This window comes from Cheilinus undulatus, linkage group 5 (genome assembly GCF_018320785.1).
Source record: "Cheilinus undulatus linkage group 5, ASM1832078v1, whole genome shotgun sequence".
Classification (NCBI taxonomy): Eukaryota; Metazoa; Chordata; class Actinopteri; order Labriformes; family Labridae; genus Cheilinus; species Cheilinus undulatus.
The window spans coordinates 38,036,436-38,050,101 of NC_054869.1; the positions used below are offsets into that span (position 1 = coordinate 38,036,436).

The window sequence follows — 13,666 nt, forward strand, 5'->3', positions numbered from 1 at the left end:
CGCTAGAATCATTCAATGGCCAATGAAGCCGCGGGCCACTAAACCAATATGGCGTGCTATGGCAGAATGAATGTGTTCCATGAAAGCCCTGTCGGTCGCAGTGTAATTTAATCCAGCCCTTAGGACAAGCATCTCTCAACAGCAATGGCTAAAAAAATGTTAGAAATAGAGATTTGAGGGAGTGGATGGATTGCATAACCCTTCGCTAACCCCCATCTACGCTCCCAACTCCCTAGATTTCTCCCTCATCTCATTTAGTACGACTGTCCATGCAAATTGGCAATAAAAGCAAAGGGAAATCTGGTTATTTTTTACCTGACAAATGGCCTAACACCTGGTTGTTGAGAGGCTGTTAGTAAGAGTTTCGGTCTATTTGTTTTGGGGGCAAGTTTGAGAAAGAAAACATAATTTCACCTGAGAAACAACAGCAAACATTAGGGAGGTGACTTGGCCTTAAAGAGTCCATAACTCTGAAGTGTGAGGGAGCAAAGAGAGGGAGGGGAACACGTGAAATGAATAAAGGACAGGGAGGGAAGTCTTGGCTGGCTGTCAGGTTAACTGCTTCATAAAAAGGTGCCAATTTAGAAAACAGACCCCAGCATGTGGGGCTTGGCTCAGTTACACTCCTGACTCTGTCAGAGAAAACCCAAGACTCGGGGTTTTGACGGCCACCTAGAGCTGTATTAACACCACAGGACCCGTTTTACAGATAAACAGATACAAGTATAGCGTTTAACATTGGGGTGTTAACTGTCAAAACCGAAAGCCCCTCGCTGAGAAGGAATTTACACACTTTTCCTCCTACATTAGCCCACAAAGTGCATAAACTTCTCCTCAAATAGCTGAAGCCAAACTGCATTACACTGCATGATATTGCACTAATGCCACCCATATGAGAACGTAACTCAGCTTCCTGTTCGGTTAAATCAGCGTATCCCTGTGACAAATGTGTTAAGTGTGAGTGGCGATGACAGTGACTTCTCGCTCTCCTACGTGCAAGTCGTCTGCGGAGGGAGGACAAACTCGACTCAATTCCACTCCATCACACCGCTTTGATAAGACCTAATTTCCCAGGGGCCTCAACTTCACATGAACTCCGTTAGGCTCAGTTCCTACGCCAAGAGGCAGAAGACTCCAAATCTAACGCCAGCTGAATGGGAGCATAACATAATGTGGAGGGAGGAGAGCGATTTTCTTTGAAGGATGCAGCATTGTGCAGCAGGGCTCGTGAGCTATAACTTTCAAAAACTGTCTCAATTTTACTCCCCTGTGAATTCCATTGCCATTTTAGGGAAGAGTTTTCTTCGAGTGTTGAGAGCGGTGTGAAAAGCTCCGCTGAAAGCAAGAGTATAAAAAGCGTCTACTCGGATCACTGTAATGCCACCTCTCAGAGATCTGTGCTGGAGTTGTGAAAACATGGATGAGGGATAGTGTGGATGTGTGAGCCATTGTGTGTGTGTTAGAAGAAAAACATTAGATCTGGAAAGGAATGGCTGAGTTTGTTATTCATACAAAGTTTGGCTTTATATTTATCTGTGAATGAATGGAGGATTCTGGCCAGCTTTTGGAAACATTATTGCACTTTCAAAAGTTATGTTTAAGTAGTTTGTAAAGACAAATAAAGCCTCTTGTGTTGAGAGACTAAGCACACTTGAAGCAGCCTTGATTCTGATTCTAACCCTCTGCCGTTTGCTGTCTTTTACACATTTTCTATCTTAAGGTCTCAGTCTTTTTAAGGTCTCAATAAGCAGCAGTCCCTGATATTAAAAAATGAAGTTAATGCAGGAGTGTAAAAAAATGCGGTTCCTTGAGTGTCCACCAGACAGTCTGGATGCAAACGCCTCTAATAGGCTAACAGTTATGCATTAACAGGGAAGGCTTAACTAGACTCTGCCACTTCGTTGGTAACCTTTAAATTCCACATACTCCACTTGCCCCGTATCCCAGGCCCACAGCGGTACTCTGGTCAACAGCCACCCTTGCCTACAGGATTCATTTCTGGAGAGAAGCACAGACCTGGGCAGCTGGAGACGAGCGATCACATGATCACGGGAGAACTACAAGTTTTTTTCTGAAATTAACAGATTATTGTTTGCAAGATGGAATATGTGGTTCCATATGAAATCCTCACAAGCAAATTCTTTTCCGTCTATGCTGTCATTTTATCTCTGTAGGCTGTTAACTGAATGATGACCTTTGGCTTACATTACATTTTGAGACGCAATGTTGATTAAAAAGATGAGATATATATATAGAGTGTGCACTGTGTTGTAGTTTTAAATTGGATTGATCTGCTTTATGTGGATTTGTATGTTTTGTCAGCTCCACTGCTTAAAAAAGACCTGGCGTTCTGGGATGCAGCAGCAACAGACTGAAAGGTGTGCTGTGGAACTGCATAGTCCAGAAAGTGAGTGATTTACTCCGCAGTATGGATTGCTACACAGACAGAGTATGTGGAATTTATGGGTAACTGACTTAGTGCAAAATAGAATTTCCAATATGGCAACCACCATAATTGGGCTTCAAAACCCTGCTTTAAAACTGATGAGTTGTTCTGAGATTATGTCCATGTTCTATACAGTTTGTGAATGTCAATATAGAGCAATTTAAAAAGCCATATTAATCACAGTTTTGAGGTTAGTTAAATTTGGAAGATCAGTGTAAGGATGGTTTCTCATTAGAGACCCAGGCCTGATTTCAAAAATGCTTGACCCCAAAGTCTGGCTCCATTTGGTCAGTGGGAACACATGCTAACAGCACTCAGGTACCGTGCCTATGTCTACTTGAAGACATGTTCTTAGGCACAGTTTATGTGTACTGGGACACAGTACTCAAGGAATGTGAATGCAGCTATGCATTCGTTCCAGGTACTCATCAGCGAGTAGAGATGTAGAGTGAATTCTTTTTTTCCTTTTTTTGGAAGATATATTCTGGGGCTTTGTGTGCCTTTATCTTGGGTGGACAGTGGATAAAGTCACAAACAGGTATGTAACGGGGGAGAGAAATGTGGGAAAGGAGCTGCAGGCCAGACTTGAACCCTGGTAGAGTAAATCTAAAAGTCCCTTGTCTCTTCAAAAACTGCCGAACTATACAGCATAAGCAAATTTCATATTCTGAGCTGTGCGGTAGATGTTGAAGTAGGAAGAGGGTCATTGTTGCAGTTTTACGAAATAATTAAAAACATTTACAGTAGCCTGCAGGATGGACTCCATGGTCCACGTGGATCATTAGAAAATGCTGATGTGAGTGGTTGTCATAGTTTTCTCTTATCTTTTACTTGGCAGATTTGCAAAACATCTATATGCATACCATCACCTATTTTATCAGGCAGAATAATGTGAGAAGGTAAATGCCAAACATGCTCTATGCACGGCAGGGTGTGACATATTTCCAGTAGAATATTAGGCTGCTGTACAACTTCTGCACAATGATACCTGCTAAGCCGAACAGAATCTAAACCGTCCTATACTGCGTTTATTCGTCAGTTTTTTTTTTGTTTGTTTGGATTGTTGTTAGTGTTTACTCTTTAACATAATGGCATCCAAACATGCTTAAATGACGTTTCAAAAACTGGTAATTAGCACTTCTGGACATCATTGCTGTGTGCTGTATTGTACATATTCAGCTAAATTCAAGTAGTCATTGACAGTCAGCTTGGGTAACTCATTAAACAGTGCTAAACCACAACAAATCAGCCATCATACACCATTCTCTTCTGCTTTCAATCTCCCGACCGGAATTTTGGGAGCCACCAAATGCCAAATGTGGAAGCAATGCATGCATAGTCCCCATTCATCCCTTTTCTGGCAGTTTTCAGTTTTTCATAACTAAAGCCTCTGTTTTGTGATGATGTTCTTGGCTTATTATACAGGTTAAGGAATTATATTAATTATATTCTATTATAAAAGTAAACTGGGATCCAAGCTAAAAAAAAAAAAATATGGAGCCAGAAGTGTTTTTTTTTTTTTTTCCCAAATGGCTGTTTGTATGATGGCTTGCCTTTCAATCATTTAGGCAAAGTAAACAAGTTCAAAATGCTCCTTATTTTCAAATTTGGGTCCCATTAGGAAAAATTTGCCTTATTTAGCATTAAACAAATTTAGTTTAAATCTATTTTTTACAGCTCAAAAGGAGAATTGGGGATTTCTACTTTGGCATGCCCTGCATACCTCTTAATATTTTCTGACAAAATCTCATCCAACATTTTTTACAGTCAGATGTCTAACTCATTGTGTATATTGGCTCTGAGAATGTAAACAAAAGCTTTTTCTTCAGCATGTTGTAAATTATCTCATCTAACACCTACTTTTGGCAGCACTTAAAGGCTTTGAAAATTACTATTAAGAAGGTCTCATTTGCATTTTTAGGTCACAAAGATTTAACTGTGTATTTCAATTTGAAATTTGAATATCAAGATCATCATTGGGGTATTATCAAAGTGATTTTAAGTATTTACTTATGATGCCAAACTTGGAGCTTTGAAACAGTAATCCACTTTTGCCAATACCTTATCCATCCATATGTACCCATATATAAGTGAACATGACTCACAGATGTAGTAGTATTCTCTGCCCGGTCTGAACTCGAAGCCCAGGGAGAAGGGAGTGAAGAGTTGGAACTTCTCCGAGAACTTGAGTGGTCCGTTCGGGGAGTGCGGCCTGTTACACTCCCAGCGTTTGAAACCCTTAGAGGTGTGGTCACATGAGCTGTAGCCATCATAGTTGACCATGTAGAGGACGTAGCGCTCCGTCCGCTCCTCAGGCACTGTGTCTTCGTAGTGAGGACAGTAGACATCCAGGTAGTCGTTTATGCACACGTCAATGTGGTAGTCCCCACGGTGGAACCTGGTGGTACAACAGAGGAGAAAGGGTTAATTTCTTCATATTTTTATGAAAGACAAGAGCAGAAAATTTGACTCTGAATGATGTAAATGCACTTCAAAAGTCACAGGAGTAAAATCATCTGTGTGGTGATGGATAACTATTGCTTCAATCATGACGCATAAAGCATTGTTTGAACTCGGCACATACATATGTAGCCAATGGGAGTTTGATCTGTCAACACTCTTTCAACATTGTCTGGAAATTTACAAGCACCAGCACTCGCCTCTCCTGGCTTCAATAAATTTGGGTGGGTCGGTTTATCTATAAATCTGTCATTGCTGAAGATATTTACTCACACGTGGACACATCTGCCTTCGAATGATAGCACACTAAAGTACCAGATCCTGAGAAAATATGCTAACAGAGAGAGTCTTTGTTTTTTTATGGAAAACATTTTCAATTCTTCAGTATTCTTCTAAAGGAAAGATACAAACAGACATCCCGTGGCTATAAATGATCACAAGGAACAGGACGGTCTGGACAGTAAATGTCATGATAGGAAATATACAGAGCCTGGCTGTCTCTGAGAGCATCTTTACTGCCGCAATGATCTAGAACAGGCCACACAGGGTCAGAGGGTTTCAATACATACAGGCAGATTCATCTAAAGGCCACACACTGTCACAAACATCCACACAAAAACACTACTTCCTCTCTGCTGCCCATAAAATAAGTCTCTCACCTGTCGATATTTGTACAACTGTCAGAATTAGAGAGAAATTCCTGTCTGGAGTTTTTTCAAGTTCAGAGATGGTACGACCCTCACCTTCAAGGCCGTAGAGGGCATCACAGAGAAAACACTGAACACCTGTAAGCTTGCAAGGTATGCCCTCAATTTAGCACACACACTTGAGGCGACAATGAGCCACAAAATTGCACAAGTACACACACAGCTGGTACCCCTGACTCATTCCACCCAGAAGCCAGGTGGTGTGAGTTTGTAATTGAGATCCAGTTGTTAATGTTGCGGGAGCAGAACCTAACAAGAGTTTTGATGAAACTTTTAATTGAAAACCGCCACTGCCGTCTCTAACAGCGGCTCCTCGAGCCCCAGGACACATAAGAGGGCAGAGCGTGTAACCGGCTCGAAATAATTTTTATCCCAAGGACTCTGGAGTCTAAGGATTAACATAGTAAGGCTGTACACATAGAGGACATTTTTGGACTGTACAGTCTTGATGGGGTGGTAGAAAATATTCATAAGGCATTATATCAAGATCCTGACTTGTGTGATTTATTTATAGAACCATTGGAGACTAAAATGTATTTTTATTAGGAAAAAGATGCCTCTCAATAACAGATTTCCAACTTCCTTGTTGTGTTGGCATACTTAGGCAATAAAAGTGATTCGGATTCTAAGTAAAGATAAACAATTTTATGTTTATAACAATATAATAACAATATATTGATAATGCTATATTATGTTTCATTTTCAACAAGTTTGTTCCATTAAATGCTACTAGGCTAAATGTAACACACTGAACACTCCAGAACACTCATCACACATTTAACCATTTTATTGCAAAATGTATACAGTTTTACTTGGCGGAGAAGGCTCTACTGTAAAGATTCTCCCTGGGTTAGTCAAGCAGTATGCTTTAAATTTCCAGGGAGCACATGACTAGAAACCTCCATATGGATAGATACATTTATGACTATGCATACTGAATACAATAAAATTAGTTCAAAAGCATTTAATCCATAGTAGCATGAATCTGAGTATGAAGGGGCAGCAAGCTTTATGCTATAAAAGAGGAGGCTGGGGTGGAGGATGTTATGCTTTACCCTCAGCAACAGCAGCATGGTGCATCAGCATTAACATAAGCAGGGATTAGTAAGAAGTACATCATTATTAATACAAAGCTGTGTTTAGAGAAAGAGCTGTGATTGGCTGGGGGAGCTGGGAGGCAGTAATTTGGATCAGCTGGCCAGTAACTGATCATGGATGGGCATATGAACTAACGCTGAGCTTCTGTGCTGTGAAACAGAGGTTCTCATTACAGTTTGTACACACCACCTTTGGTGTTTCTGTGCACCCAGAAACTCTGCATCCCCCGTGTTGTCACACACTGTTGGCGAGTGTGACATATTGCCCTAACCCTAACCCTCCAATAGAACAATCTAATGTCATTTTTCCTGTCAAAATGTGTTCAAAGAAGTAGCATTCAAAATTAATAAAAATGCTATTGCATTGACAGCTAGTTTGAGCACAAATACATGAAATAATATATGATTACATTCAACCACACTGTTAGCATAGTCCCCCTCAAGAAGAACCCCTTATCACGCAACGAAAAGAACAATTTCTGAATATGCAAAATAAAAGATACTTCATAAAACCTGATAAAAACCCTCTCTACAACTTTATACATGAACATGTTTTTTTTCATGTTTATGCTGTTTTAAACATGATTATTAGGGCAAATATTCTTGCCTTCTTCTCCCACCCTGTGCTCCTGTGACCATGTGTCAGAAAGAGATGTCCCACCTTCAAATCTTGCTTGATACTGGCTCCAACATCTTATTGGACTAAAATTTTTAAAATACTTTGATTGGTTGGCATCACTTAAGTTCACATGTACTGTCTTTGGCTGTTTTTTTCTTTCACTGAAACTGAAGGCCACGGACGGAAGGAACCTCTTAAGGCTATTTTAAGATTTGTTATACTTTGCAACAAGTATAATAATAGACTGACTTTCTCTGTTGCTCCCATGTTCTTAGTATCCATTACAGAGTGTTTTCAATGTTTCCTACAGAAAGCAGCAATTAAACAAAAAGGCCTCTCAAGAGCAAGGAGTATTTTCTGAAACAACTACAGCAGATCAAGAAATAGTCTTTAACTGCCATTACAGGTCTCAAAGCATCAAAGTCACCGATGATAAAATATACTGCAGAATAGAATAAAAATGTCAGTACTTTATTTTATCGCTTCCCTTTCCATGCACTTGATCTCTTTTCAAAACTGCACTTCTGCTGGTTAAGCCAATGTAGTATAAAAGTTCTGATTGAAGAAGAGATGAAATGGCTGTACATGCTCAGAAAATGCTCAATATGCTAAGCTGTATTTACTTCAATCAGAGGTATGTCTAGGCAAACTATGTAAGATTATAATTGCAGTGCATCAGAAGCACTTACGTTTAAGATAACAGTTTGAGCAGAATTTGGTTTTGGTACCTCAACTCATGCAGGGAAAATCGACGATAAATCAAACAACAGCTATTTCTTGTCGATAGTGTATGCTAATACTGGCTGGCGTATTTGTTTATGCACATGTGTGTATGTGATCATGAGCTTTCATAAAATGTTGCTTTACTATGTTTACCAGTAGGGTAAACAGCAATGTGTGGGAGTGTTTACACGCCAAGCATGGAGTAGCTCATCCGTAACATCTCATTTAAAACATGTCCATGGAGGTCCAAGAAAAGCCACGCATCTCTCTCGCTGCTTTAAAATGTCACCGACTTAATGGCCATCCCCCCCCCCCACCCCCCCATCCGCTGTTGTCCCAGCTTATGTGTGTGTGTCTACTGTATATGTGTGTGAGAGCGAGGAGAATGAGAGTTTCAGCTGGGAGCTTCTCTCCCTGCCTCAGCAGTCAGAATAGTGGCTCGTGGCCCTGACTGCAAATGAAGCAGAGGATGTTTGGGTGAGTGAGCACATAAAAAGGGACAGGACAGGCATTTGTAACACACTCTCTTTCTTTCCCACATGTATGCAACAATCATACACCCAGCTAGAGCTCGCCCGCACATACATCAGGGCTTGTGTTATGAGTTCAGTGAGCTGCCTGGCACACTGGCTAAGAAGCAGCAGTGAGACAGGCAGAAGCTGCTAATGACAGCGAGTGAGGGTGAGAAACAGGCACTATCTGCAGAGAAAGGACTTGATTCCAAAATAAGGTGAGGTAATACAAAAAAGCAGAGAGGCTGAATAATGGAGAGAGGATTGCTAGGCTCCCCAGCCTTTGCAGGAGTTATTCAACCATGCTTTTATCATTAAAGCAGCTTCTTATTAAACTATATGTGGATGACGTGATTGCATGCAGCCAAAGATGTATATTTCTTCCAAGTCTTTGCAGAGCTTGATTTTCCTCCCCTGGACAACTTGTTGTATGTCACAGAAAGCTGTGTTTATGTCCTTGTAAAAACCTCTCTATCAGGGGAATAATGTGGGGGTTTTAGATGCAGCCGGTGTCTTGTTTATGGCAGCTTTAATCGGCTGCTGCTATTCTATAAACACCCCTCCACCCACCACTATCACCACCACCACCAAACCTCTATTGAGCAGAGACCGTGTGTACACAGTCTCCAGCCACTGAGCAGGACAGGACTTTCAAGCACCAAGAGCTTGCACACATGGAATGTAAATCAAAGCTGTGTACTGTTGGAATCCTGAAGGGTGAAATATATGCAGGAAAGATGCAACAGTAGCCCTGGAGTCAAAAAAAGAATATAATAGCAGATATACTGCAGGATAAAAGTGGACACAAAAGAAAGTGTCAATTAAAATTGTCTATTTGTCTACAGAAAATTATGTCTGCAGAGTGCAGCAGGCTTAATAGCAATTAAACCAACGCATTAAGCATTAAAAGTCACTTCTATGTTGATTAATTGAATTGACCTTTAACTAATGCATTAAAGACACTGTTAATCTGGCCAATTAAATAAATGTATTTCCCTATTCTGTCTTTAAATGTTTAATAAATGTTAGTTACTAATACATGAAAATAAAATGAATGAATATATGATGATAAAATGACCAGCTGTTGAGCTCTGACATAATGACTCCCACACCTGTTGCTGTACTTGGATAATGGTGACACCATTATGCATTATGTAACAATGAGCTAATGAAGGGACTGACAATGCTTATTGGGAATGACATATTTTTGTGTGCTGTTTACGCATACTGGATAGTCTTCTTTGTCCCCCTACCCCTCGATTTTGAGTGCCCTCTTGTGGTAAAATATTCCCTTATGAAACGGGACAACCATCCAAGCACTCAATATGTCAGTAGTCACAGGTAGCATTTATAAAAACAGACACAAAGACAATAGTAGACATTTCTGCTATGAATGTTTTAAAAAAATGCTTGTTCAGAACAAAAATGCCATAATATATTAAAACAACATTAAAATATAATATGAGATCGTTGTTCTAACTTAAATACTTGCTGATTTGCAAAATCTAAGAGATTTTCCTCAATACACTTTGGAGTGTGCCTAGTGTGTTTCACCTTACCCCCAAGGCCCAGCTAAGCTGGGGGGCTCATGGAGGTGAAGATAATCATGGTCCATTATTAATCTGTAACCATATTTCATTTTTTACCTGAATAATAACCACTCTTATCAAAGAAACCAAAAAAATAACGGTATCTATTTATGCTGTGGTAAAATATAACCTTTTCAAAAAAATCATAGATAAGCCATGATGAGGACAAGCATTAGGGTGCCAGAGAATAAAAGTAGAAGGAACTCAAAAAGCATTTAGGTGAAAATAAATACTTGCAAAATAAGACAAAAAGGTGATAACTGGCAAAAAAGAATTGAAAGGGCCAAAAATAGCTTAAGAAAGAAAAAATGTTTGCAAAAATGGGCAAAAGCATACTGAAAAGTGGTTAAAAAGTGGCAATAATGGGTCAAAAGGTTGCAAAAAGTGGCAAAAAATTGGTGAAAAGTGGCAACAATGGGTCACAGTGGCAAAACAAGCAAAACGTGGCCAAAAACCTGAGACTAAAATTGTGAAGAAGGGGTTATAAAGTAATGAAAATAGGTTAAAAGTGAAACAAATTGTCTAAAAGATGGAAAAATTGAGGAAGAACACTAGCACTAATGCTACTGGTTCAACACATGCACTGATAATAAACCACAATCAGGGTGGACCCATTCAGGGGGTTTTCAGGGGCCCAATCAAATCTGTGGGCAGGCCTGCTCACCCCTCTGTAGTGACAAGAATTAGGACACCCTACCTGCAGAGGTAAACACCCGAAGCGGAGCAGCAGGGCTGTGTTTTAGATCGAGGGTTGTAATGCGATTGAGCCTTAAACAGTGGTATATACAGGATTCTTACTTACAAGGCTATAGGGTTGGTTGAATTCATTCCTTCTGATCAGAAGAGTGCAAGAAGATTTCATCTTTAATGCTAGTGACATTTCTTACCCCTTTCCGGGGGTCTGATGAAAAAAAGGTTATGTTTTGTGCTTTCTCTACTTCCTAGAATAATTTACAAAAAGACCTGAAACTTAATAAGCCGGTTTCCCTGGATGCTTTTAAGTGGATGTTGAATGAGTTTGGGGCACATCTGGCTGTAGATATTCTGATTGGGATCGTTGCTTTGACTTTGACAAATATACATATAAATATACAGTATTGTGCATTTTTGGGCAAAAATTGAGGATGAAGTAAGGCTTGTAATGGCGAGTAATCCCACCCAAGGGCACCATCAGGTGGGAAGGAGGATTGACACAACCCCAGCAGTGCTCTGGATGTCCTTCAAATTAAGGGAGGAGTAAGGGCCGGTGGACTCTGGGTGTACTACAGGGCTGAAATGACCCAGACAAAAAAAAAACAAAAAAAAACATGCCGTCAAGCTTGACCTTGGATGCCAAGTGACACATAGATTTCAACATGTGTTGAGCTTCTCCAGCCTCTTCAGCCCCAGGTTGTGGCATTTTGAGCCTCATGATGAATCCTTAGCACCATAAATGCCATAAACTTGTGCAAATGTTTTCATTTATATTGTTACATTTGTATGTATCCCTGCTAATAATTATAAGAAACAATAAATGTGCTGCTGCCTGTCTTGTTCAGGACAGTCTTGACAAAGAGATATTTAACTTGGGTGCACTTTTCAGATTCTAAAGAAGCATCCTATAGAGGTTATCTAAATGCACAATTCGGTGTCTTGCTCAGAGGGGTCTCTGCAATGCTCTGAAAGGGAACAGGCACCTCAGACAAATTCTATGTTTCAATCAAAACTATAAAGACTATATAAACCATTTCAGAAACACATTGAGTTGGTGTTGTGTTTCCTCAATCCCTCACAAATGCATGCAGTCCACTCAACCACCAAGCACTCTATTTTAGGACATACTAATGGCAACATCATGTGCAACTCCATTCTTGTGTGGGAAAACAGATGCAGAGAGTGGCAGCAGAGGCCTTTTAGCAGTAAAATAGGTAATTAAGGAGCAAAGTTGGATGCTAAGCTAATTGCGAAATGGTGATAATTGCACGTCTTTGTTATAACACAGCTGTCCCGCTGAGCGCTGGGTCACAACACAGAGGCAGGGAAATCAGCTGGACACTGAGCGGGGTTGCGTGTGAGTGTCTGTGTGTGTGTGAGTGAGTGAGAGAGAGAGAGAGAGAGAGAGAGAGAGATAATCTTTATTACTAACTGATTACATTTTCACACCACCTCCTCAGGCCCTCGGGGCAGAAGCAGAAGGGCCAAGTATTGTCAGCGCAAACAGACACACTCACAGAGACACTTACACAGAGTCACAAACAGAGAGTGAGTTTAGGGGGGAGCTGAAACAGCGAGTGAATGCAGGCTGAGGTGGCACACCACTGCAGTCGCTGATTGGCTCATTTCCATTTCAATTACACAGCCCAGTGACATTGCTGTGCATACACTCGGGCACATACACACCCACACTGAACGGCACACACCTACACGTACACGCACATGCACGGCTCCTGCGTGCACGCACACAAACATGGTGCACCCAGTGAACTCCCATCAGCCACTTCTCTGAGCTGTGCACGGGTGGCTGCAGACAGAAAGCAAGGAGGACGTCAGAGAGATAGCTAACCTGAGTGAAAGAGAAGGACAGAGAAAAGGAGGAGAGCGAGAGCTCAGCGGCAGAGAGCAATCCGAGTCATCTCACCAGTTGAGTGAGCGAGATTCAACAGAGAGGGGAACTTTTTGGATGTGCTTTGCTCTAAATACCTGCACTCAAAGGTGCAGCCCAGGAGGAGAGTGACACTGTTAGCACAGGATTAAAAATATGTGCTTTGTAAATGTGCTTTGGAAAATATACTTGTGAAAATTCCTCACTGCTTGTCTACTGTCTCCTGAGTTGTTTCTTATACAGATGCCCTGAAAGTGGAATAACAGCTGCTACCAGTGCCAATATTTTAGATATTATTTGTCATATCTGGTGTAGACTCATACTATGCCACTGTTTTTTTATGTTTGACTGTGAAAACAGATAAGAAGTTTTCCAACAGGTTGAGTTAAATATGTCAGCAGTTGGGTAAACCATCCTCCAGCATTAAATTGATGATAAACAGGTCTTGGCTTGGCCACTGTCTGTAAACCATTTCTGTGTAGCTTTCACTGTATGCTTTGGGTCATTGTCTTGCTGGAAAATGAATTTTCTCCCAAGCTATAGTTCTCTTGCAGACTTAATAAGCTTGTCCTCCAGGATGTTAAATATATTTTGATGCATTCATTTTACTCTCTGACTTTACAAGCCTTCTATGTCCGGCTGCTGAAAAGCATCCCCACAGCATGATGTTGCCACCACCGTGCCTCACAGTGAGGATTGTGTGTTTGTGGTGATGTGCAATGTTTGGTGTCCGCCAAACATAGCGTGTGTCTCATGGCCAAGAAGCAAAATTTTGGTCTCATCAGACCAAAGAAGTTTCTTTCCACTTCACCATGGAGCCCTTGTACAGCTTTTGGTTAACTCTGGTCCAGTTTTAATGAGTTTTTTCAACAGTGGATTTCTCTTTGCCACTCCCCAATAAAGCTTTGACTGGTGAAGAACCTGGGCAGCAG

The 13,666-nt window shown here is 40.8% G+C and overlaps 1 protein-coding gene across 2 annotated transcripts in view; it reads right to left on the minus strand.

The window, feature by feature from the left end:
* Positions 1–13,666, minus strand: part of efna5b (ephrin-A5b) — a 151,607-nt gene that overhangs the window by 29,198 nt on the left and 108,743 nt on the right. For both annotated transcript variants that reach the window (XM_041788326.1, XM_041788325.1), the window contains exon 2: positions 4,552–4,844. In XM_041788326.1, the coding sequence (XP_041644260.1) occupies positions 4,552–4,844 (293 nt within the window). The remainder of the gene's footprint in view (positions 1–4,551; positions 4,845–13,666) is intronic.